Source organism: Oncorhynchus gorbuscha, linkage group LG24 (genome assembly GCF_021184085.1).
Source record: "Oncorhynchus gorbuscha isolate QuinsamMale2020 ecotype Even-year linkage group LG24, OgorEven_v1.0, whole genome shotgun sequence".
Classification (NCBI taxonomy): domain Eukaryota; kingdom Metazoa; phylum Chordata; class Actinopteri; order Salmoniformes; family Salmonidae; genus Oncorhynchus; species Oncorhynchus gorbuscha.
Genome location: NC_060196.1, coordinates 2,578,535 through 2,604,615, shown reverse-complemented (window position 1 = coordinate 2,604,615; position 26,081 = coordinate 2,578,535). Strand labels below are relative to the sequence as shown.

The 26,081-nt window shown below is 45.8% G+C and overlaps 1 protein-coding gene across 1 annotated transcript; it reads left to right on the top strand.

Moving 5' to 3' along the window:
- The first annotated feature begins 5,874 nt into the window (after positions 1 to 5,874).
- On the top strand, positions 5,875 to 7,029 carry LOC124013275 (oxidized low-density lipoprotein receptor 1-like). Its single transcript, XM_046327534.1, has 4 exons — positions 5,875 to 6,085; positions 6,304 to 6,405; positions 6,500 to 6,733; positions 6,818 to 7,029. Exons 1-4 carry the CDS (start codon positions 5,944 to 5,946, stop codon positions 7,027 to 7,029), a joined length of 690 nt encoding a protein of 229 aa, XP_046183490.1. The 5' UTR covers positions 5,875 to 5,943.
- The last annotated feature ends 19,052 nt before the right edge of the window (positions 7,030 to 26,081 follow it).

Genomic DNA, 26,081 nt, shown 5'->3' with positions numbered 1-26,081 from the left:
ATTTCTTCCACAAATGGTTAAGGTTGGGATTGGGGGAAAGTAACCTGATCCTAGATCTGTACTTAGCGGAAACTTCCCCCTGTGTTGTGACCGGCCACCAATGGCCATGTAGGGGTCTATGTTCTATCTATGTTGACTGTGAAGAGTTACTCAGAATGAAAAAGCAGAAGATCTGACAATATCTCCATAGTTTCAGTTAGACAGATTTAAGAGGAAGAAGAATAGAAACCCTTCACACGTATTATGATAAAACGTTCATATTTCCACCCTGTCTTTCCGTACAACATAAAATATACATACTGGTTACATCTAATGACACAACTCTCTCTGCACTGATTCCACTGTTCCACATGACATCTACCTACATGATCTATTATACAACCCTATAGCTCTATTCTATTCCACACAAGGAGAGAAAGCATCACACAGATCCTTAGATACAGAGTCTAAGTTGTCCCTCTGGTGGACGTAGTACTAACTACAGGTACAGCTGTAATGTTGGTGACAGAGACCTGGGTGGATGTATTACTAACTACAGGTACAGCTGTAGTGTTGGTGACAGAGACCTGGGTGGATGTAGTACTACCTACAGGTACAGCTGTAGTGTTGTAGTATGAACTACAGGTACAAATCAAATCAATGTAGTACTAACTACAGGTACAAATCAAATAATGTAGTACTAACTACAGGTACAAATCAAATCAATGTAGTACTAACTACAGGTACAAATCAAATCAAAGTTTATTTGTCACGTGCGCCGAATAGAACAGGTGAAATACCTTACAGTGAAATGCTTACTTACAGGCTCTAACCAATAGTGCGGAGAAAAAAAAACAAAAAAAGTATGTGTGTGTAAGTAAAGAAATAAAACAACAGTAAAAAATACATTTAAAAATAAGAGTAGCAAGGCTATATACAGACACCGGTTAGTCAGGCTTATTGAGGTAGTATGCACATGTGTGTATGGTTAAAGTGACTATGCATATATGATGAACAGAGAGTAGCAGTAGCGTAAAAAGAGGGGTTGGCGAGTGGTGGGACACAATGCAGATAGCCCGGTTAGCCAATGTGCCGGAGCACTGGTTGGTCGGCCCTATTGAGGTAGTATGTACATGAATGTATACTTAAAGTGCGTATGCATACAAGATAAACAGAGAGTAGCAGCAGCGTAAAATAGGGTATGGAGGGGGGGGCACACAATGCAAATAGTCCGGGTAGCCATTTGATTGCCTGTTGAGGAGTCTTATGGCTTGGGGGTAAAAACTGTTGAGAAGCCTTTTTGTCCGAGACTTTGCACTCCGGTACCGCTTGCCATGCGGTAGTAGAGAGAACATTCTATGACTGGGGTGGCTGGGGTCTTTGACAATTTTCAGGGCCTTCCTCTGACACCACCTGGTGTAGAGGTCCTGGATGGCAGGCAGCTTTGCCCCAGTGATGTACTGGGCCGTACGCAATACCCTCTGAAGTGCCTTGCGGTCAGAGGCCGAGCAATTGCCGTAACAGGCAGTGATGCAAAAGGTCAGGATGCTCTCGATGTTGCAGCTGTAGAACCTTTTGAGGATCTCAGGACCCATGCCAAATCTTTTTAGTTTCCTGAGGGGGAATAGGCTTTGTCGTGCCCTCTTCACGACTGTCTTGGTGTGTTTTAACCATTCTAGTTTGTTGATGATGTGGACAAGGAATTTGAAGCTCTCAACCTGCTCCACTACAGCCCCATCGATGAGAATGGGGACGTGCTCGGTGCTCCTTTTCCTGTAGTCCACAATCATCTCCTTAGTCTTGGTTACAGTTAACCACTGTTGTGTCGTCAGCAAACTTAATGATGGTGTTGGAGTCGTGCCTGGCCATGCAGTTGTGGGTGAACTGGGAGTACAGCAGGGGACTGAGCACGCACCCTTGGGGAGCTCCAGTGTTGAGGATCAGTGTGGCAGATGTGTTGCTACCTACCCTCACCATCTGGGGGCGGCCCGTCAGGAAGTCCAGGATCCATTTGCAGAGGCAGGTGTTTAGTCCCAGGTTCCTTAGCTTAATGATGAGCTTTAAGGGTACTATGGTGTTGAACGCTGAGCTGTAGTCAATGAATAGCATTCTCACATAGGTGTTCCTTTTGTCCAGGTGGGATAGGGCAGTGTGGAGTGCAATAGAGATTGCATCATCTGTGGATCTGTTTAGGCGGTATGCAAATTGGAGTGGGTCTAGGGTTTCTGGGATAATGGTGTTGATGTGAGCCATACCAGCCTTTCAAAGCACTTCATGGCTACGGACGTGAGTGCCACGGGTCTGTAGTCATTTAGGCAGGTTGCCTTTGTGTTCTTGGGAACAGGGACTATGGTGGTCTGTTTGAAACATGTTGGTATTACAGAATCAATCAAGGACATGTTGAAACTGTCAGTGAAGACACCTGCCAGTTGGTCAGCACATGCCCTGAGCACACGTCCTGGTAATCCATCTGGCCCCGCAGCCTTGTGAATGTTGATCTGTTTTAAGGTCTTACTCATGTCGGCTACGGAGAGTGTGATCACACAGTCGTCCGGAACAGTTGACGCTCTCATGCATGACTGAGTGTTGCTTGCCTTGAAGCGAGCATAGAAGTGATTTAGCTCATCTGGTAGGCTCGTGTCACTGGGCAGCTTGTGGCTGTGCTTCCCTTTATAGTCTGTAATAGTTTGCAAGCCCTGCCACATCCAACGAGCGCCGGAGCCCGTGTAGTATGATTCAATCTTAGCCATGTATTGACGCTTTGCCTGTTTGATGGTTCGTTGCAGGGCATTGCTGGATTTATTGTAAGTTTCCGGGTTAGAGTCCCGCACCTTGAAAGCGGCAGCTCTACCCTTTAGCTCAGTGCGAATGTTGCCTGTAATCCATGGCTTCTGGTTGGGGTATGTACGTACAGTCACTGTGGGGGCGACGTCCTCAATGCACTTATTGATAAAGCCAGTGACTGATGTGATGTATTCCTCAATGTCATCGGAAGAATCCCGGAACATGTTCCAGTCTGTGATAGCAAAACAGTCCTGTAGTTTAGCATCTTCTTCATCTGACCATTTCTTTATAGCCCGAGTCACTGGTGCTTCCTGATTTAATTTTTGATTGTAAGCAGCATTCAGGAGGATAGAATTGTGGTCAGATTTACCAAATGGAGGGCAAGGGAGAGCTCTGTACGCCTCTCTGTGTGTGGAGTACAGGTGTGCTAGAACCCCCACAACTACCAACAAAATCACCACAACCACTACCACAACAACCGACACTACCACAACCGACACTACCACCACTACCACCACAACTATCAACAAAACCACCACAACCACCACTACCACAACAACCGACACTACCACAACCGACACAACCACCACTACACCACAACTACCAATACTACCACCACCACAACTGACACTACCACCACAACAACCACAACCGCTACCACCACTACCTCAGTTGTCTGACTAAGCGCTATTTCTATTTCTCTTAACCACTCACTCTCTCCCACTGTCTCTCTCTCTCTCTCTGTCTGTTCCATCTCCCCTTCCTCCAGGTGAAACCCCCCTCCACCCCCCGTCCACCCAGCTGACTGTAGTGCCTCTTTACTGGCAGCTTTCTGCCAACCTGACCGACGGTGTCAACTGGACAGGCATTGTCTGTGTCACCCTATGCCAAGACAACGGGACTCTGAACACTTCTATGGCGTTGGTCCCCAGGGCCGAGAACGTGACCCGGGTGGCTTGCAGCACCACCTGCTGTTCAAAGAAGGTAGAAGTAGTGGACAGGGCAGGCAATGTGGGTGTGTCTTTGGGCTCAGGGAAGGACTCTGTTGAGATGGTAGGGAGCTCTACAGCCCAGGGCCCCGTTTCCCAAAAGCATTTAAAGGCTCCATCGTTATTACCACAGGATCCTATTGTTCTAAGATTAATTTAGCCTTAATATGCTTTGGGAAACTGTGCCCAGGTCTCTGTCACTACAGCTGTACATGTAGTTAGTACTACATCCACCCAGGTCTCTGTCACCAACACTACAGATGTACCTGTAGTTAGTACTACATCCACCCAGGTCTCTGTCACCAACACTACAGATGTACCTGTAGTTAGTATTACATCCACCCAGGTCTCTGTCACCAACACTACCGCTGTACCTGTAGTTAGTACTACATCCACCCAGGTCTCTGTCACCAACACTACACCTATACCTGTAGTTAGTACTACATCAACCCAGGTCTCTGTCACCAACACTGCAGATGTACCTGTAGTTAGTACTACATCCACCCAGGTCTCTGTCACCAACACTACACCTGTACCTGTAGTTAGTACTACATCCACTCAGGTCTCTGTCACCAACACTGCAGATGTACCTGTAGTTAGTACTACATCCACCCAGGTCTCTGTCACCAACACTACAGATGTACCTGTAGTTAGTACTACATCCACCCAGATCTCTGTCACCAACACTACAGATGTACCTGTAGTTAGTACTACATCCACCCAGGTCTCTGTCACCAACACTACATCTGTACCTGTAGTTAGTACTACATCCACCCAGGTCTCTGTCCCCAACACTACATCTGTACCTGTAGTTAGTACTACATCCACCCAGGTCTCTGCCACCAACACTACAGCTGTACATGTAGTTAGTACTACATCCACCCAGGTCTCTGTCACCATCACTACAGATGTACCTGTAGTTAGTACTACATCCACCCAGGTCTCTGTCACCAACACTACAGCTGTACCTGTAGTTAGTACTACATCCACCCAGGTCTCTGTTACCAACACTACAGCTGTATCTGTAGTTAGTACTACATCCACCCAGTTATCTGTCACCAACACCACAGTTGTACCTGTAGTTAGTACTACATCCACCAGGGGGCCTCCTTTGACTCTGTCCCTGTATCTAAGGGTCTGTGTGATGCTTTCTCTCCTCCTGTGGAATAGAGTAGAGCTGTAGAGTTGTATAGTAGTTAATGTTGGTAGATGTCATGTGGAACAGTGGAATCAGTGCAGAGAGAGTTGTGTCATTAGATGTAACTGCCCATATACATGTTATCTTGTACTAAAAGACAGGGTGGAAATATGAACTTTTTGTCATAATACATGTGAAGGGTTTTTTATTCTTCTTTCTATTCTCTTAAATCTGTCAAACTGAAACTATGGAGATAGTGTCAAAACATCTGCTTTTCATTCTGAGTATCTATTCACAGTCAGTATATTACATTTTTTATTTTACCTTTATTTAACCAGGCAAGTCAGTTAAGAACACATTCTTATTTTCAATGATGGCCTGGGAACAGTGGGTTAACTGCCTGTTCAGGGGCAGAATGACAAATATGTACCTTGTCAGCTCGTGGGTTTGAACTTGCAACCTTCTGGTTACTAGTCCAACGCTCTAACCACTAGGCTACGCTGCCACCCCTATAGATAGAACAAAGAGTCTATATGGTACAGATCTAGAATCAGGTTTCCCTCCCAAAATCCTAACTTTAACCATTTGTGGTGGACATTAAAAACTGACCTAAGATCAGTGTCGTGTGGCTACTTCCCCCTGCACCATCATGTCCACAGAGTGCAAAACAAAATTGTCTCTACAGTTGAAGGCTGGGGGTGCTGTAAACTTAGTCAGGATCTATGTAGGGTATATGTGAATGTATCCAAAATTGGGACCCTGTGACCCACACATACATCATATAGCATGATATAGAGTCATATCGTGTAGTATATTATCACTTTGGTTGAATCACATGTTTAAAACAAACATGTTCAGATTAGGAACTAAGGCTGGTTCAAGTCACGTGGGGAACAGTTTCCCCTTCACTGTGGTTGAAAGTTTAAAAAATAGTGTCACTACAGTAAAGTCACACAGACGCAGCACTTTGCAGGGAGAAGACACAGCTGCAGATGTATATTAGAGCTGAGATTAGAAGTAGAAGTTACTGTATTTGAGCACAAGTGTGTTAAGATGTCAGAGGGAGTCTATGAAAACTCAGATGGATTTGAAGACGATGAGCCTGATGTAATGAAGAACACAGACATTGATGGCCAAATATATGGCAACGTAGGAGCCTTCAAACCCAGTCCAAGAGATGGAGTTGTTGTTTCAGGTAAGATTGTATGGACACACACACACACACACACACACACACGCACGCACGCACGCGCACGCACGCACACGCACACGCACACACACATAAGCACACACACACATTGAACAGGTGAGATTACCCTGCATTGCTATAGCTTTATTTGTCCCAATCTTGGATGATACAGTAAAACACATTACCAAAGATTACTTTACTTATTTTAACAATTTGTGGTTTAGTGCATTTTCAGTGGTGGAAGAGACCCTCTGGTGTTGCTGCAGTGTGTCTGGGGCTGCTGTGTGTTCTCCTATTGGCTGGGATAATAGGCCTGTCTGTCTACTGTAAGTTTAGTATGTTGTCACTGAGACTTAAGTAGCCTACTTAATCATCAATGTTGAGGAAATTACATTTTTAATTAACTCTTCCTTTTTACAGATGGAGTCATTGGTCATCACTACGCAACAGAGAGAGACCAGCTACAGGCCAGTTACAACACCCTGACCAAAGAGAGAGACCAGCTACAGACCAGTTACAACAACATGACTGAAGAGAGAAACCAGCTACAGACCAGTTACAACACCCTGACCAAAGAGAGCGACCAGCTACAGACGAGTTACAACACCATGACTGAAGAGAGAGACCAGCTACAGACCAGGGTTAGGTTCTATGGTGAGTGGAGTTCATTAATTTAGTACATAGAAGAGTATATTTGTAGACTTTTGAATGCCTGCTGTTCTGATGTGTTCATCTCAGAGAAACCCTGTCTAGCTGGATGGTGGAAGTTTGGCACCAGCTGTTATTATGTCTCCCCTACGATGAACACAGCTGGGGCCGGTCAGAGGGAGTGCAGAACAATGGGAGGAGAGTTGGTTATTATAAACAGCAGAGAAGAACACGTAATACATAATACATTATTAATACTACAAAACTACAGTTTCTTTATTATCATCTACTTCTCTGATTAGTATTCGAAATGTATAACCAACTGCATTGCAAATGTTCATATCACTGACAATTTTTTTAATACATTTGCTCTCAGAAACGAAAGTTTGCATGAAATGATATAAACTCATCAAAAAAGAAAAGTCCTCTCAGTCAACTGCATTTATTTTCAGCAAACTTAACATGTGTAAATACATATTTCTATGAACATACCAAGATTCAACAACTGAGACATAAACTGAACAAGTTCCACAGACATGTGACTAACAGAAATGGAATAATGTGTCCCTGAACAAAGGGGGGTCAATATCAAAAGTAACAGTCAGTATCTGGTGTGGCCACCAGCTGCATTAACTTTTTATGGCTGAAGGGGCAGTATTGAGTAGCTTGGATGAAAGGTGCACAGAGGTGCCCATATTAATTTAACTGCCTGCTCCTCAGTCCCAGTTGATAATATATGCATATTATTATTCACATTGAATAGAAAACACTCTGAAGTATCTAAAACTGTTTGAATGATGTCTGTGAGTATAAAATAATTCATATGGCAGGCAAAAACCTGAGAAAAAAGAGCCGACGGTAGTGGGAATTATGAGGCTGGTTGATTTTCATCCAAGATCCTATTGAAATCAGAGTGAGATATGGATGAGTTTGCACTTCCTACGGCTTCCACTAGATGTCAACAGTCTGTGGAACTTTGTCTGATGCCTCTACTGTGAAGGGGGGCAAAATGAGAGGGGAATTAGTCAGGTCTGCCATGACCATGCTCTAACCATACACGTTCACATGAGAGGGAGCTCTGTTTCATCGCTCATCTGAAGTCAATGTAATTCTCCAGTTGGAACGTTATTCAAGATTTATGTTAAAAACATTCTAAAGATTGATTCAATACATCATTTGACATGTTTCTACTGACTGTTATGGAACTTTTGGACATTTCGTCAGCTTTTAGTGAACGCACTTAGTGACTTTGGATTTGTTTACCAAATGCACTAACAAAAGTAGCTATTGGGACATAAATGATGGACATTACCGAACAAAACAAACATTTGGGAGTCCTGGTAGTGCATTCCGGAGAAGATCAGCAAAGGTAAGTGAAGATTTATAATGCGTTTTATGAGTTTTGTTGACTGCACAATTTGGCGGGTTTGTATGGCTTGCTTTTGTGGCTGAATGCTGTTTTCAGATGATTGAATATTGTGTTTTGCCTTAAAGATTTTGGAAATCTGACACAGCGGTTGCATTAAGAACAAGTGTATCTTTAATTCTATGTACAGCATGTATCTTTCATCAAAGTTTATGATGAGTGTTACAAATCCCTTTTGGCCCGACAGTCTAGAGCAGTGGTTCTTAACCTGGGTTCGATCGAACCCCAGGGGTTCGGTGAGTCAGTCTCAGGGGTTCGGCGGAGGTCAAGACAAACATCCGATTCATATGATTCATGATGACACGCTCCGCTTGGCCATCATTGGCTGCAGGTGATCAAGATACATCGCTTGGCCTATCTGTGCTGCAGGGAATTTGGTGCGCTCAGTTTGTGACTGTGGTGATGGTACGTCTTGTGATTTCTTTCTTAATATTTTAATCCCTTCATACTTACTATGTCGAGCAAAAAAAGAAAGTGGTCGGACGAATATGTACAATATGGATTTACATGTATAACCGAACGTGATAGGAGTCAGTGTCCTAACTGCATGATTTGCAATGCCAAGTTGAGCAATTCTAGTCTAGCACCGGCAAAACTAAGAGAACACTTCCTTAAGCTGCATGGAGATGGAAAATACAAGAACACAACGCTCGCTGAATTCAAGGTAAAGAGAGCCAGATTCGATGAAAAGGCTACTCTGCCTGTTCTCGGCTTTGTACCCATCAACAAACCGATCCTCACAGCATCGTACGAAGTTGCTTACCTGATCGCAAAGCAGGGCAAACCACACACCATTGGTGAAACACTCATAAAACCAGCTGTGTTGAAGATGGCGAATATCATGCTGGGAAAAGAGGCCGAAGTTAAGTTATCCCAAATTCCTCTTTCAAATGACACCATCAGCGACAGAATAGAGGACATGAGCAAAGACATCTTGGCTCAAGTAGTTGCAGATCTGATTTCAAGTCCGGCAAAATTCAGCCTTCAACTCGACGAGACCACAGAGGTTTCCAATCTAAGCCAGCTTGCTGTATTTGTGCATTATGTGAAAGACGACGTGATAAAGGAATAATTTTTATTTTGTAAGCCTCTTACAACAACAACTAAGGCAGCCGATGTGAAGAAACTTGTGGATGACTTCTTCAAAGACAACAGTCTTTCGTGGGATATGGTTTCTGCAGTCTGGTTTTGGTGCGCTAGTGCGCATTGTATTCTGCACAGGCATGCGTTGGCAACAAAAACCTTGCCTCGAAAACTGGCAGAAGTATTAAAAATTGTAGTGGAATGCGTGAACTATGTGCGAACTAGTGCTCTGCGGCATCGCATCTTCAGTGAGCTGTGTAAAGAAATGGGCTCTGAATTTGAGGTACTTCTGTACCATTCTAACGTTAGGTGGTTATCCCGGGGACAGGTGCTGAATCGTGTTTTTGCCGTGCGTGTGGAATTGGCCCTGTTTTTGCAAGAGCACCAACATTGTCATGCAGATTGCTTCAAAAATTCTGAGTTCATTCTCATTTTAGCGTACATGGCCGATATCTTCGCAGCTCTCAATCATCTCAATCAAAAGATGCAGGGCGGTGGAGTCAACATCATCGAAGCGGAGGAAAACCTGAAGGCTTTTCAAAAAAAGCTACCGTTATGGAAACGACGAACAGAGTGTCATGTTTTGTCTTATTTTGTCTTGTCATTTTGCTTTTCCCTCTGTTCGTTTTCCCCCTGCTGGTCTTTTTAGGTTCGTTCCCCTCTTTCTCTCTTCCTCCCTCTCTCTCTTCTCTCTATCGCTCCGTTCCTGCTCCCAGCTGTTCCTATTCCCCTAATCAATCATTTAGTCTTCCCACACCTGTTCCATATCTTTTTCCCTGATTAGAGTCCCTATTTCTCCCCTTGTTTTCCGTTCCTGCCCTGTCGGATCCTTGTCTATTGTTCACCGTGCTGTGTCTATGTATCGCCCTGTCGTGTCGTGTTTCCCTCAGATGCTGCGTGGTGAGCAGGTGTCTGAGTCTGCTACGTTCAAGTGCCTTCCCGAGGCAACCTGCAGTTCTTGATCAAGTCTCCAGTCTGTTCTCGTCATTACGAGTAGAATTATGCCTTTTGATTGTAAAGTTACTTTACTGGATTAAAAACTCTGTTTTCGCCAAGTCGCTTTTGGGTCCTCATTCACCTGCATAACAGAAGGATCCGACCAAAGAATGGACCCAGCGACTACAGACGCTCGTAACACTGCCGTCCAGATCCAAGGAGCCATGCTCGGCAGACACGAGCAGGAATTGTCTGCTGCTCGCCATGCCGTGGAGAACCTGGCCGCTCAGGTTTCCGACCTCTCTGGACAGTTCCAGAGTCTTCGTCTCGTGCCACCTGTTACTTCCTGGCCTGCCGAGTCTCCGGAACCTAGGGTTAATAACCCACCTTGCTACTCCGGGCAGCCCACTGAGTGCCGCTCCTTTCTCACCCAGTGTGATATAGTGTTCTCTCTCCAACCCAACACATACTCAAGAGAGAGAGCTCGGATTGCCTACGTCATATCACTCCTTACTGGTCGGGCTCGGCAGTGGGGCACAGCTATCTGGGAGGCTAGCGCTGAGTGTACTAACAATTATCTGAACTTTAAAGAGGAGATGATAAGAGTTTTTGATCGTTCAGTTTTTGGTAAAGAAGCTTCTTGGTCCCTGTCTTCCCTATGTCAAGGTAATCGATCCATAACGGATTACTCTATAGAGTTTCGCACTCTTGCTGCCTCCAGTAACTGGAACGAGCAGGCGTTGCTCGCTCGTTTTCTGGAGGGACTCCACGCTAAGGTTAAGGATGAGATTCTCTCTCGGGAGGTTCCATCCAGCGTGGATTCTTTGATTGAACTCGCTATTCGCATTGAACGACGGGTAGATCTTCGTCACCGAGCTCATAGAAGAGAGCTCGCGTTAACTGTGTCTCCCCTCTCTCGGACACTACCATCTTTCCCCACTGACTCAGGTGTTGAGCCCATGCAGCTGGGGGGTATTCGCATCTCGACTAAGGAGAGGGAACGGAGAATCACCAACCGCCTCTGTCTCTATAGCGGTTCCGCTGGTCATTTTGTCATTTCATGTCCAGTTAAAGGCCAGAGCTCATCAGTAAGCGGAGGGCGACTGATAAGCGCTACTAGACGGTCCTCTCCGTCAAGTACCTGTACTACTTTACCGGTCCATCTACGCTGGACCGGATCGGCAGCTTCCTGCAGTGCATTAATAGACTCTGGGGCGGAGGGCTGTTTTATGGACGAAGCCTGGGCGGGGAACATGACATTCCTCTCAGACAGTTAGGGAGCCCACGGTCATGTTTGCCTTGGATGGTAGTCCTCTCCCAGTATATTATATGAAACACTACCTTTAACCCTCACTGTATCTGGTAACCATAGTGAGACCATTTCTTTTTTGATTTTTTGTTCACCGTTTACACCTGTTGTTTTGGGTCATCCCTGGCTAGTGTGTCATAATCCTTCTTTTGATTGGTCTAGTAATTCTATCCTTTCCTGGAACGTTTCTTGTCATGTGAAGTGTTTAATGTCTGCTATTTCTCCTGTTTGTTCTGTCCCCTCTTCTCAGGAGGAACCTGGTGATTTGACAGGAGTGCCGGAGGAGTATCATGGTCTGCGCACGGTCTTCAGTCGGTCCAGAACCAACTCCCTTCCTCCTCACCGGTCGTATGATTGTTGTCCTGATCTCTTTAAGAAGCGTTTTGCATCCGCTCCTATCCTTGTTGCACCTGACGTCACTAAACAGTTTATTGTTGAGGTTGACGCGTCGGGGTGGGCGTGGGAGCCATTCTGTCCCAGCGCTCCGATACTGACGATGGGGTCCACCCTTGTGCGTATTTTTCTCATCGCCTGTCACCGTCGGAACGTAACTATGATGTGGCTAACCGCAACTGCTCGCCATCCGTTTAGCCCTAGGCAAATGGCGACAGTGGTTGGAGGGGGGAGACCGTTCCTTTGTCGTTTGGACTGACCAAAGGAACCTTGAGTACATCCGTTCTGCCAAACGACTGAATGCGCGTCATGCTCGTTGGGCGTTGTTTTTCGCTCGTTTCGAGTTCGTTATTTCTTATTGCCCGGGTACTAAGAACACCAAGCCTCATGCTTTATCCCGTCTCTTTAGTTCTGCTGTGGCTTCTACCGATCCCGAGGGGATCCTTCCTGTTGGGCGTGTTGTCGGGTTGACTGTCTGGGGAACTGAGAGACAGGTTAAGCAAGCACTCACGCACACTGCGTCGCCGCGCGCTTGCCCTAGTAACCTTCTTTTCGTTCCTGTTTCTACTCGTCTGGCTGTTCTTCAGTGGGCTCACTCTGCCAAGTTAGCTGGCCATCCCGGCGTTCGGGGTACGCTTGCTTCTATTCGCCAGCGGTTTTGGTGGCCTACTCAGGAGCGTGACACGCGCCGTTTCGTGGCTGCGTGTTCAGAATGCGCGCAGAAGTCTGGTAATTTTTTTTCTGCTTCTGCTCCTGGTCTTGCTGGGTCTCAGTCTGTTCCCTGCCATCGCATCTCTCCTGTTCTTGTTCCTGCCCTTGCTGTGTCTCAGTCTGTCCCTAGTTGTTACTCTCCTGGCCTGTTTGGTCCTGTTTGCTCTAAAGCTTTCAGTTCTCTACCCGTGTCTCATTTTTTTTTTAGAGTAGTACCCTAGTTTCCCTTTTTATCGGTTTTTTTTCGTTACGGTCCTGAGGAGAGGAGTTGGGTTCTTTCTCGGGACGTGCTGGACCGTTTGTGATCTATGATTTCCTCCGTTGCCGCCAGTGTTCCTCCTCGAGAGCGCCAGGAGGCGCTCGGTGAGTGGGGGGGGGTACTGTCATGTTTTGTCTTATTTTGTCTTGTCATTTTGCTTTTCCCTCTGTTCGTTTTCCCCCTGCTGGTCTTTTTAGGTTCGTTCCCCTCTTTCTCTCTTCCTCCCTCTCTCTCTTCTCTCTATCGCTCCGTTCCTGCTCCCAGCTGTTCCTATTCCCCTAATCAATCATTTAGTCTTCCCACACCTGTTCCATATCTTTTTCCCTGATTAGAGTCCCTATTTCTCCCCTTGTTTTCCGTTCCTGCCCTGTCGGATCCTTGTCTATTGTTCACCGTGCTGTGTCTATGTATCGCCCTGTCGTGTCGTGTTTCCCTCAGATGCTGCGTGGTGAGCAGGTGTCTGAGTCTGCTACGTTCAAGTGCCTTCCCGAGGCAACCTGCAGTTCTTGATCAAGTCTCCAGTCTGTTCTCGTCATTACGAGTAGAATTATGCCTTTTGATTGTAAAGTTACTTTACTGGATTAAAAACTCTGTTTTCGCCAAGTCGCTTTTGGGTCCTCATTCACCTGCATAACACAGAGAACAATAACTTCGCAAACTTTCCCCTGCTGGACGACTGTGTAAGTAAGATCGAAGATGTATCTGGAATCGGAGACATTTCTGTACCCGCTGAACTGAAGCAAGCAATTGCCACGCACTTAGATGAGCTTGCAAAGTCTCTCGACGGATACTTCCCTACAAGAGAGTCATATCCAGCATGGGTGAGACAGCCGTTCACGTTTAGTGTTGAGACAACAGATGTCAATGATGAATACCTCGATGAAATCATTGAAATTCAGCAGAGCCAGGTTCAACAGCAACTCTTCAGAACAACAACGCTTTCAACGTTTTGGTGTCAATAAATGGTAACGTACCCTGTTATTGCTAAGAAAGCTCTGGAGATTTTCATACCGTTTGTTACAACATATCTTTGTGAGCAATCCTTTTTGAGGATGCTGGACATAAAAAAGAAGAAAATGAACAGACTTTGTTGCGAAAATGACATTAGAGTGGCACTTGCCAAGGTGAAGCGGCGCATTTCTGAACTGGTCTCTGACAGGCAACAGCAGAAGTCACACTGATTTGCAGTAAATATTCATTATTATGTTTTTGTTTTTGTGTGAAAATGATAATCTGTGTGAAAATGTTTTGATGATTTTGTTCTTTGAACACAGTGATGTTGATGCATGGTTCATTTTGTGCACCAGTCAAATATATACCTATGTGTTGAATTTGATTTTTTTTTCAATTAAGAAGGGTTCGGTGAATGCGCATATGAAACTGTTGGTGTTCAGTACCTCCAACAAGGTTAAGAACCACTGGTCTAGAGGGAATGGTAACGAGACCCGTAACATAACTCATGCAATTTATAATAGCGACAAAGTAAAAGTGAGAACGAAATAACCACGACAACTGAAATCTACCGGCAAACTCGGGGTTTATTAGTAAACACGTGGTAATGTGGGGGGGGGGGGCTGAGCTGGACCCAAGGAAAGAAACAAATATCCCAAAATCCCCTAAGCTAGACTAGCCTATTTCAACCACAGCTAACTAACTTACCAAAAATACAGTGGGTGGTCTGCCCAGTTCTAACTAGGGTATTTAACTAAGTTTACCTACGGGTAGTGTATGCCCATGGGTGACTTGTCTTAGTACCCCCTTTTCCCACCAGCAAACAAACACAAACACCATAACCCCAAAAAATACTCACAGGTGAGGACAAAGTGATATGGAGGTGCTCAAACAAAAGAGAGCTCAATACATAAAGAGAGATAGAGACAGTAGGAGAGCGTGAAACATAGAGATCTACATTTTTCCGGATATTTTGTAGGCATTTCTGAACATGGCGCAATGTAAACTGAGGTTTTTGTATATAAATATGAACTTTATCGAACAAAACATATATGTATTGTGTAACATGAAGTCATATGAGTGTCATCTGATGAAGATCATCAAAGGTTAGTGATTCATTTTATCTCTTTCTGCTTTTTGGGACTCCTGTCTTACTGTGTTTGTCTGGGATTTTGCGGTGACCTAACATAATAGTTTGTGGTGCTTTCACTGAAAAGCCTATTTGAAATTGGACCCTTTGGTGGGATTAATAACAAGATTACCTTTAAAATGGTATGAGATACATGTATGTTGGAAGAATTTTAACTATGAGATTTCTGTTTCTGAATTTGGCGCCCTGCACTTTCACTGGCTGTTGTCATATCGGTCCCGTTACCAGGATTACAGCCATAAGAAGTTAAGTACTGCAGCTCATCTCCTCCTCATGGACTGCACCAGATTTGGCAGTTTTTGGTATGAGATGTTACCCCACTCTTCCACCAAGGCACCTGCAAGTTCCCTGACATTTTTGGGGGGAATGGCCCTAGCCCTCACTCTCCGATCCAACAGGTCCCAGACATGCTCAATGGGTTAGAGATCCGGGCTCTTTGGCAGAAGACAGACATTCCTGTCTTGAGGGAAATTATGCACAGAACGAGTCGTATGTGTCATGCCCTGACCTTAGAGAGCCTTTTTATTTCTCTATTTGGTTAGGTCAGGGTGTGGTTTGGGGTTGGCATTCTAGTTCGTATATTTCTTTGTTGGCCGGATATGGTTCCCAATCAGAGGCAGCTGACTATCGTTTTTTCTGATTGGGGATCATACTTAGACAGCCCTTTTCGCACCTATAGTTGTGGGATCTTGTTTTCTGTTTAGGTTCTTAGCCTTACAGAACTGTTTTGGTGTCATCAATAAAAAGACGATGTACGCCTACCATGCTGCGCCTTGGTCCACTCCTTCTACAAATGAGAGCCGTAACAGAGATCTCACCACCAACGGACCAAGCAGCGTGCCCCGGAGTGGAGGACATCAGGGACATGGGAGGAGATAATGGCAGGGCATGAGAGCCTGCCAAGGAAACATGCGGAAGGGGCGAGTGAGGAACGGCGGCGATACCTGGAGTCACGGCAAGGATGGAAGCAAGAGAGGCCAGGACGCGTTGTGGCAGCTCCACGTACCAGGCTGCCAGTACGTCTCCTCAGTCCGGCGAGACCTGTTCCGGCTCCACCAACGAAGCCTCCAGTGATGATCCATGGCACGAAGCCTCCAGTGATGATCCATTGCCCGGAGACTGTAGTGATGATCCATGGCACGAAGCCTCCAGTGATAATCCATGACCCGCAGCCTCCAGTGACGGTTCCCCGTCCGGAGCATGCAGCGACGGTCCCCAGTCCGTAGCCTGCAGTGACAGTCCCCAGTCCAGAGCCTGCAGCGACGGTCCCCAGTCCGGAGCCTGCAGCGACGGTCCCCAGTCCGGAGCCTGCAGCGACGGTCCTCAGTCCGGAGCCTCCATTGACGGTCCCCAGTCCGGAGCCTCCAGCGAAGGTCCCCAGTCCGGAGCCTCCAGCGACGGTCCCCATCCGGAGCCTGCAGCGACGGTCCCCAGTCCGGAGCCTGCAGCGACGGTCCTCAGTCCGGAGCCTCCAGCTACGGTCCCCAGTCCGGAGCCTCCAGCTACGGTCCCCAGTCCGAAGCCTCCAGCAACGGTCCCCAGTCCGGAGCCTCCAGCGACGTTCCCCAGTCTGGAGTTTCCAGCGACGAGTTGCAGTCCAGAGCCTCCAGCGGTGGTTCCCAGTCCAGAGCTTAGCCTTTTGTTAACAGCACTGTCATCTCAGATTTTCAAAAATATGCTTCTCTACTATAGCAAACTAGCATTTAGCATTTAGCGTTAGCATTTAGCATTACCATTTAGCATTAGCATTAGCAGGCCACATTTTCACAAAAAACAGCAAAAACATTCAATAAATAATTTACCTTTGAAGAACTTCGGATGTTTTCAATGAGGAGACTCTCGGTTAGATAGCAAATGTTCAGTTTTTCCTGAAATATTTTTTATGCAGGAGAAATCGGTCCGTTTGGTGCATCACATTTGGCTACCAAAAAAAAACGAAAATTCAGTTATCCAAACGCCGAACTTTTTTCCAAATTAACTCCATAATATCTACTGAAACATGGTAAACGTTGTTTAGAATCAATCCTCAAGGTGTTTTTCACATATCTCTTCGATGATATATCGGTCCTGGAAGTCTCCTCTCTCCTCTCAATCACATGGAATAATGGTTGCAGCTGGAGATTGCGCACCAATTTCGACGCGGGACACTGGGCGGACACCTGGTAAATGTAGTCTCTTATGGCCAATCTTCCAATGATATGCCTACAAATACGCCACAATGCTGCAGACATCTTGGATGAACGGCAGAGCGCATAAGCTCGTTCCCAGCATATTCAAATCAAATCAAATTGTATTTGTCACATACACATGGTTAGCAGATGTTAATGCGAGTGTAGCGAAATGCTTGTGCTTCGAGTTCCGACAATGCAGTGATAACCAACAAGTAATCCAACTAACAATTCCAAAACTACTGTCTTATACACAGTGTAAGGGGATAAAGAATATGTACATAAGGATATATGAATGAGTGATGGTACAGAGGAGCATACGGGAGATGGTATCGAGTACAGTATATACATATGAGATGAGTATGTAGACAAAGTAAACAAAGTGGCATAGTTATAAAGTGGCTAGTGATACATGTATTACATAAGGATGCAGTCGATCATGTAGAGTACAGTATATACGTATGCATATGAGATGAGTAATGTAGGGTAAGTAACATTATATAAGGTAGCATTGTTTAAAGTGGCTAGTGATATATTTACATAATTTCCCATCAATTGCCATTATTAAAGTGGCTGGAGTTGGGTCAGTGTCAATGACAGTGTGTTGGAAGCAGCCACTCAATGTTAGTGGTGGCTGTTTAACAGTCTGATGGCCTTGAGATAGAAGCTGTTTTTCAGTCTCTCGGTCCCAGCTTTGATGCACCTGTACTGACCTCGCCTTCTGGATGATAGCGGGGTGAACAGGCAGTGGTTCGGGTGGTTGATGTCCTTGATGATCTTTATGGCCTTCCTGTAACATCGGGTGGTATAGGTGTCCTGGAGGGCAGGTAGTTTGCCCCCGGTGATGCGTTGTGCAGACCTCACTACCCTCTGGAGAGCCTTACGGTTGAGGGCGGAGCAGTTGCCGTACCAGGCGGTCATACAGCCCGCCAGGATGCTCTCGATTGTGCATCTGTAGAAGTTTGTGAGTGCTTTTGGTGACAAGCCTAATTTCTTCAGCCTCCTGAGGTTGAAGAGGCGCTGCTGCGCCTTCTTCACGATGCTGTCAGTGTGAGTGGACCAATTCAGTTTGTCTGTGATGTGTATGCCGAGGAACTTAAAACTTGCTACCCTCTCCACTACTGTTCCATCGATGTGGATAGGGGGTGTTCCCTCTGCTGTTTCCTGAAGTCCACAATCATCTCCTTAGTTTTGTTGACGTTGAGTGTGAGGTTATTTTCCTGACACCACACTCCGAGGGCCCTCACCTCCTCCCTGTAGGCCGTCTCGTCGTTGTTGGTAATCAAGCCTACCACTGTGGTGTCGTCCGCAAACTTGATGATTGAGTTGGAGGCGTGCGTGGCCACGCAGTCGTGGGTGAACAGGGAGTACAGGAGACGGCTCAGAACACACCCTTGTGGGGCCCCCGTGTTGAGGATCAGCGGGGAGGAGATGTTGTTGCCTACCCTCACAACCTGGGGGCGGCCCGTCAGGAAGTCCAGTACCCAGTTGCACAGGGCGGGGTCGAGACCCAGGGTCTTGAGCTTGATGACGAGCTTGGAGGGTACTATGGTGTTGAATGCCGAGCTGTAGTCGATGAACAGCATTCTCACATAGGTATTCCTCTTGTCCAGGTGGGTTAGGGCAGTGTGCAGTGTGGTTGAGATTGCATCGTCTGTGGATCTATTTGGGCGGTAAGCAAATTGGAGTGGGTCTAGGGTGTCAGGTAGGGTGGAGGTGATATGGTCCTTGACTAGTCTCTCAAAGCACTTCATGATGACGGAAGTGAGTGCTACGGGGCGGTAGTCGTTTAGCTCAGTTACCTTAGCTTTCTTGGGAACAGGAACAATGGTGGCCCTCTTGAAGCATGTGGGAACAGCAGACTGGTATAGGGATTGATTGAATATGTCCGTAAACACACCGGCCAGCTGGTCTGCGCATGCTCTGAGGGCGCGGCTGGGGATGCCGTCTGGGCCTGCAGCCTTGCGAGGGTTAACACGTTTAAATGTCTTACTCACCTCGGCTGCAGTGAAGGAGAGACCGCATGTTTTCGTTGCAGGCCGTGTCAGTGGCACTGTATTGTCCTCAAAGCGGGCAAAAAAGTTATTTAGTCTGCCTGGGAGCAAGACATCCTGGTCCGTGACTGGGCTGGGTTTCTTCTTGTAGTCCGTGATTGACTGTAGACCCTGCCACATGCCTCTTGTGTCTGAGCCGTTGAATTGAGATTCCACTTTGTCTCTGTACTGACGCTTAGCTTGTTTAATAGCCTTGCGGAGGGAATAGCTGCACTGTTTGTATTCGGTCATGTTGCCAGACACCTTGCCCTGATTAAAAGCAGTGGTTCGCGCTTTCAGTTTCACTCGAATGCTGCCATCAATCCACGGTTTCTGGTTAGGGAATGTTTTATCATTGCTATGGGAACGACATCTTCGACGCACGTTCTAATGAACTCGCACACCGAATCAGCATATTCGTCAATATTTTTATCTGACGCAATACGAAACATGTCCCAGTCCACGTGATGGAAGCAGTCTTGGAGTGTGGAGTCAGCTTGGTCTGACCAGCGTTGGACAGACCTCAGCGTGGGAGCCTCTTGTTTTAGTTTCTGCCTGTAGGCAGGGATCAGCAAAATGGAGTCGTGGTCAGCTTTTCCGAAAGGGGGGCGGGGCAAGGCCTTATATGCGTCGCGGAAGTTAGAGTAACAATGATCCAAGGTTTTACCACCCCTGGTTGCGCAATCGATATGCTGATAAAATTTAGGGAGTCTTGTTTTCAGATTAGCTTTGTTAAAATCCCCAGCTACAATGAATGCAGCCTCCGGATAAATGGTTTCCAGTTTGCAAAGAGTTAAATAAAGTTTGTTCAGAGCCATCGATGTTTCTGCTTGGGGGGGATATATACGGCTGTGATTATAATCGAAGAGAATTCTCTTGGAAGATAATGCGGTCTACATTTGATTGTGAGGAATTCTAAATCAGGTGAACAGAAGGATTTGAGTTCCTGTATGTTTCCTTCATCACACCATGTCTCGTTAGTCATGAGGCATACGTCCCCGCCACTCTTCTTACCAGAAAGATGTTTGTTTCTGTCGGCGCGATGCGTGGCGAAACCCGTTGGCTGCACCGCATCGGATAGCGTCTTCCCAGTGAGCCATGTTTCCGTGAAGCAGAGAACGTTGCAGTCTCTGATGTCCCTCTGGAATGCCACCCTTGCTCGGATTTCGTCAACCTTGTTGTCAAGAGACTGGACATTGGCAAGAAGAATGCTGCGGAGTGGTGCGCGATGTGCCCGGAGTCATTTTCTTGGGTCGCTGCATGCGATCCATTCCGTTGTCCTGTTTGTAAGGCAGAACACAGGATTCTTGGTCGTACTGATGGTGAGTTGACGCTGATCTTATATTCAGTAGTTCTTCTCGACTGTATGTAATGAAACCTAAGATGACCTGGGGTACTAATGTAAGAAATAACACGTAAAAAAAACAAAAAACTGCATAGTTTCCTAGGAACGCGAAGCGAGGCGGCCATCTCTGTCGGCGCCGGAAGTAGGGCACAGCCATATAAGGATAAGGAGATGTTAGTAAACACAACGTCAAAAATCCTGTTCATTTCCTGTTAGAAGTTGCATCTTGGTTTCGCCTGTAGCATTAGTTCTGGGGCACTCACAGATAATATATTTGCAGTTTTGGAGACGTCAGAGTTTTGTCTTTCCAAGGCTGTCAATTCCATGCATAGTCGAGCATCTTTTCGTGACAAAATATTGCTCTTAAAACGGGCACGTCTTTTTATCCAATAATGACATAGCGCACCCATAGATTGAAGAGGTTAAAGAGCCAGACTATGCCACGTCCAGAGGCTACAGGGCATAGGTGCAGTGTGGTGGAAGAAAAATAAGTCTTCCCTTAGTGCTGCTGCCATCACCTCCGGGGTCCACATGTATCTTGTGCCCATCGAAGAGAAGAAGGAGAGGCTGCTCTTTCACTGTATGCTTGTTGAAGTACTCAGACCACTTCCTGAACAGGTCCCCGTCAATGTAGCCACTGTTTGACCGTCCATACAAGGCTTGGGAGGGGCCTCCCAATGTGTTGTGGCAGCAGGGGAATCACTTGGGGTAGATGATAAACGGGGGGTATGTCATCTCTCTCTCTGTCTCGTCCTCTCTCTCTGTGATGTGTTCCTTGGTCCACAGAGCCTGCTGGAACACGTGTTTCGCACCCCGGGGGGCCAGCACTTTGTGCCTGCTCTGACTGCTACTAAACCCAGTCTCGTCCCACTTATAGATTTGTCTGGGTTTCTCCTCCAAGTGCTTCTCATAAGAAGTGAAGAAAGTGTCCATGGTTGGACGTGTGGCACACTCAGCTCTCACCCTGTTCAGGGTGTCCAGCCTCCTCATGCTCAGATTCTTGTGCCTCCTCCTGAACATTTCCCACCACCTCTTCCCCAGCAGTGGGATTGTCTTCCCTGGGTGCTGAAACCTGGAATAGAATAGAATGAAAATTCTCCATCCTGGATGAAAATGTTTATTTTGGCATCACAATATACATCCACATTTACATCACACACATTGAGAACAGTCAGTCCAGCATTCTACATACAATAACACATAGAACATCAGATACCTGCATATTTCATCAGCCTCTGTCTGGTGAAGGGGAACCCATGGCTGGCACAGTAGATTCAATACTGCTCCAGAGAATGTTCATCCCCGGTGCAAGCAATGTGGGTGGTCCAATGTGGGTGGTCCCCTCTGACCACCATGGGTGACCCTACCGGGGGTCTGCCGAGCTACACCCTGAACCTTGGTAGATAAGAAAATTAAACTGTTACTAGCAGATAAAATGAACATACACGTGGTCATCTCCTAAAATCAAAAGATGTCTAAACTTGGCAGCCTGACAGATAGTCATCCCTGCATGGAACATGTCCACCTGACTCCACTGCTTCCTCTTGTCGTCCTCCATGCTGTGTTGGGAACGTAGCTAAATAACGTGGCAGCCTGACAGATAGTCATCCCTGCATGGAACATGTCCACCTGACTCCACTGCTTCCTCTTGTAGTCCTCCATGCTGTGTTGGGAACGTAGCTAAATAACTTGGCAGCCTGACAGATAGTCATCCCTGCATGGAACATGTCCACCTGACTCCACTGCTTCCTCTTGTCGTCCTCCATGCTGTGTTGGGAACGTAGCTAAATAACTTGGCAGCCTGACAGATAGTCATCCCTGCATGGAACATGTCCACCTGACTCCACTGCTTCCTCTTGTCGTCCTCCATGCTGTGTTGGGAACGTAGCTAAATAAATTGCCATAATATACACATTCTAGAAATATAACTCCATCTGAATATGTATAAACATTTACAATACATAGCTAAGGCATTGAAAGGTGACAGAGAAATGTTTCACAATACCTGAAAGTGTACCCACCTTTGTTGTTATCTGTAATAAAAATGATTTAAATATTGATACATATATTGTAACATTTGACTAAATACTGCCTCTATGTAGTTGTTGTAAGATTAAACGCAGCCTACAGTGACAGGTGTCAAAAAGTTAATTGTTCAAAGTAGAAATGACCCCGTCAGACGACTCCAATTTTGATACGGCAAAGCTTGACAACGTTCAGCTGTTTTTGTGAAATGTATTATCTTACACTTAAACTCATTTATTTTTTGGTTACTAAGCAGTTTATCAACATTTAGTGACCAATCTAGCAATATTAGCAAGGCTGTTAGCTATATTTCAGAGATAAAAAGTTGGATATTAAATGATGTGTGGTCTGTTTCGCAGTAAAATTTTACAACATACAGAGTCTCCCTTAAAAAAAAAATATATATATATATAATGTGTGTGTATATATATATATATACACACACATTACTTTTTTGAAAACTCTCATAACCTAACTCAACTTGAATACATTTTAATGAAAATCAGTGGTCAGGCAGCTAGAAGGGTGTATTTAATCGCAAAACTTACCGTTATCTTCTTCGAGTCCATTTAAGTTTTGAGCTCGAGCTGTCTGATATTGGGGGGAAATTAGCGACAGTACAGTACTACTACTACTGCTATTATGCCATTACTATTATACTACTACTATCATGATATTTTCAGTATGTGTACTTTTACTTTCTACTTAGTTTTCCAGCAGTGGTGGAAAAAGTACCCAATTGTCAAAGTAAAGATACCTTCATAGAAAATGACTGAAGAAATATTGAATGTCACCCAGTAAAATACTACTTGAGTAACAGTCTAAAAGTATTTGATTTTAAATATACTTAAGTATCAAAAGTAAAAGTCAAAATAATTTGAAAAGTAAACCGAACAGCATAATTTTCTTGTTTTTTAAAAATTTACGGATAGCCATGGGCGTGCTCCAACACCCAGACATAATTTACAAACAAAGCATGTGTTTAGTGAGTCTGCCAAATCAAAGGCAGTAGGGATGACCAGGGATGTCCTCTTGATAAGTGTGTGAATCAGACCAATTTCTTGTCCTGCTAAGCATTCAAAATGTAGCGAGTACTTTTGGGTGTCAGGGAAAATGTATGGAGTAAAAAGTATATAATTATCTTCAGGAATATCGTGAAGTAAAAGTACTATTATACTACTACTGTTATAATAATACTATTATACTACCACTATTATACTACCACTACTACTACTACTATCATACCACTCCTATTATGTATGTCTCTGCCGTGGAGATCAAATAATGGCCAATCTTTTTATTCCAAATTTATATTATAGATATTCATTCACGAATTTAAGAAGAATGTCTGGATTGGTTCTTTTTTAAAAGACGGAAGCTGGCAGTGGGTTGGCAACACACCATTTACAACTACGTGAGTGATTGACAGTTCTGAATTTCTTTTACTGTCTGTTTCTCTGTTGTTGCAATGATCATTTTTACAGTCTGATAACCTAATCTCCAGCCAGCTCTCTCTCTCTCTCTCTCTCTCTCTCTCTCTCTCTCTCTCTCTCTCTCTCTCTCTCTCTCTCTCTCTCTCTCTCTCTAATGGTAGCAAATAAGCCTGGTGACGAGGTTAACGGACTGATTCTCCATGATGTTTTAGACGATTATCAACACTGATTCACTGTGTGGTTTATAGGTATTGGATGGAAGGGGAACCTAATAACTTCAATGACAAGGCAGCTTGTGTTGAGATCTCACAGACAGCAACAGACCCATTGAAGAGTTGGAGGGATGGACCATGTGTTGAACAACACTGGGTCTGTGAGAAACCAATCACACCATAATTATTGGTTATCCCTTTGAAGCTTAAGATGCTTTTCTCTCTCTCTCTCTCTCTCTCTCTCTCTCTCTCTCTCTCTCTCTCTCTCTCTCTCTCTCTCTCTCTCTCTCTTGTTGTTTACTGGTAAGTGATGATGTCTAGTAGTTAATATGTTGATAACCACGCTGAATGGTTATGTCATGTTTTGTCATTTATTATCATGTCTTGTCCCTGTGCTCCCCATTCTATTCGTTTCCCTCTGCTGGTCTTATTAGGTTCTTTCCCTCTTTCTATCCCTCTCTCTCCCCCTCCCTCTCTCACTCTCTCGCTCTCTCTTCTCTCTATCGTTCCGTTCCTGCTCCCAGCTGTTCCTATTCCCCTAATCATCATTTAGCCTTCCCACACCTGTTCCCGATCCTTTTCCCTGATTAGAGTCCCTATTTCTCTCCTTGTTATTCGTTTCTGCCCTGTCGGTTCCTTGTCTAGAATTCACCGTGCTGTGTTTGTGTATCGCCCTGTCGTGTCGTGTTTTCCTCAGATGCTGCGTGGTGAGCAGGTGTCTGAGTCTGTTTGGTTCAAGTGCCTTCCCGAGGCAACCTGCTGTTCACCTGCTGTTCAAGATCGAGTCTCCAGTTTGTCCTCGTCATTTCGAGTGAAAGTTGTGTTTTTTGATTGTATTTACTTTACTGGATTAAAGACTCTGTTTTCGCCAAGTCGCTTTTGGGTCCTCTTTCACCTGCATGACAGAAGGAACCGACCAAGGAATGGACCCAGCGACTTCAGACGCTCGTTACACTGCCGTCGAGATCCAAGGAGCCATGCTCGGCAGACACGAGCAGGAATTGTCTGCTGCTCGCCATGCCGTGGAGAACCTGGCCGCTCAGGTTTCCGACCTCTCTGGACAGTTCCAGAGTCTACGTCTCGTGCCACCTGTTACTTCCTGGCCTGCCGAGCCTCCAGAACCTAGGGTTAATAACCCACCTTGCTACTCCGGGCAGCCCACTGAGTGCCGCTCCTTTCTCACGCAGTGTGAGATTGTGTTCTCTCTCCAACCCAACACATACTCTAGAGAGAGCTCGGGTTGCTTACGTCATTTCACTCCTTACTGGCCGGGCTCGAGAATGGGGCACAGCTATCTGGGAGGCAAGGGCTGATTGCTCTAACAAGTTCCAGAACTTTAAAGAGGAGATGATTCGGGTTTTTGACCGTTCAGTTTTTGGTAGGGAGGCTTCTAGGGCCCTGGCTTCCTTATGCCAAGGTGAACGGTCCATAACGGATTATTCTATTGAGTTTCGCACTCTTGCTGCCTCTAGTGAGTGGAACGAGCCGGCGCTGCTCGCTCGTTTTCTGGAGGGACTCACGCAGTGGTTAAGGATGAGATTCTCTCCCGGGAGGTTCCTTCAGATGTGGACTCTTTGATTGCTCTCGCCATCCGCATAGAACGACGGGTAGATCTTCGTCACCGGGCTCGTGGAAGAGAGCTCGCATCAACGGTGTTTCCCAGCTCCGCATCGCAACCATCTCCCTACTCTGGCTCAGAGACTGAGCCCATGCAGCTGGGAGGGATTCGCATCTCGACTAAGGAGAGGGAACGGAGGATCACCAACCGCCTGTGCCTCTATTGCGGAGTTGCTGGACATTTTGTTAATTCATGTCCAGTAAAAGCCAGAGCTCATCTGTAAGCGGAGGGCTACAGGTGAGCGCAACTACTCAAGTCTCTCCATCAAAGTCCTGTACTACTTTGTCGGTCCATCTACGCTG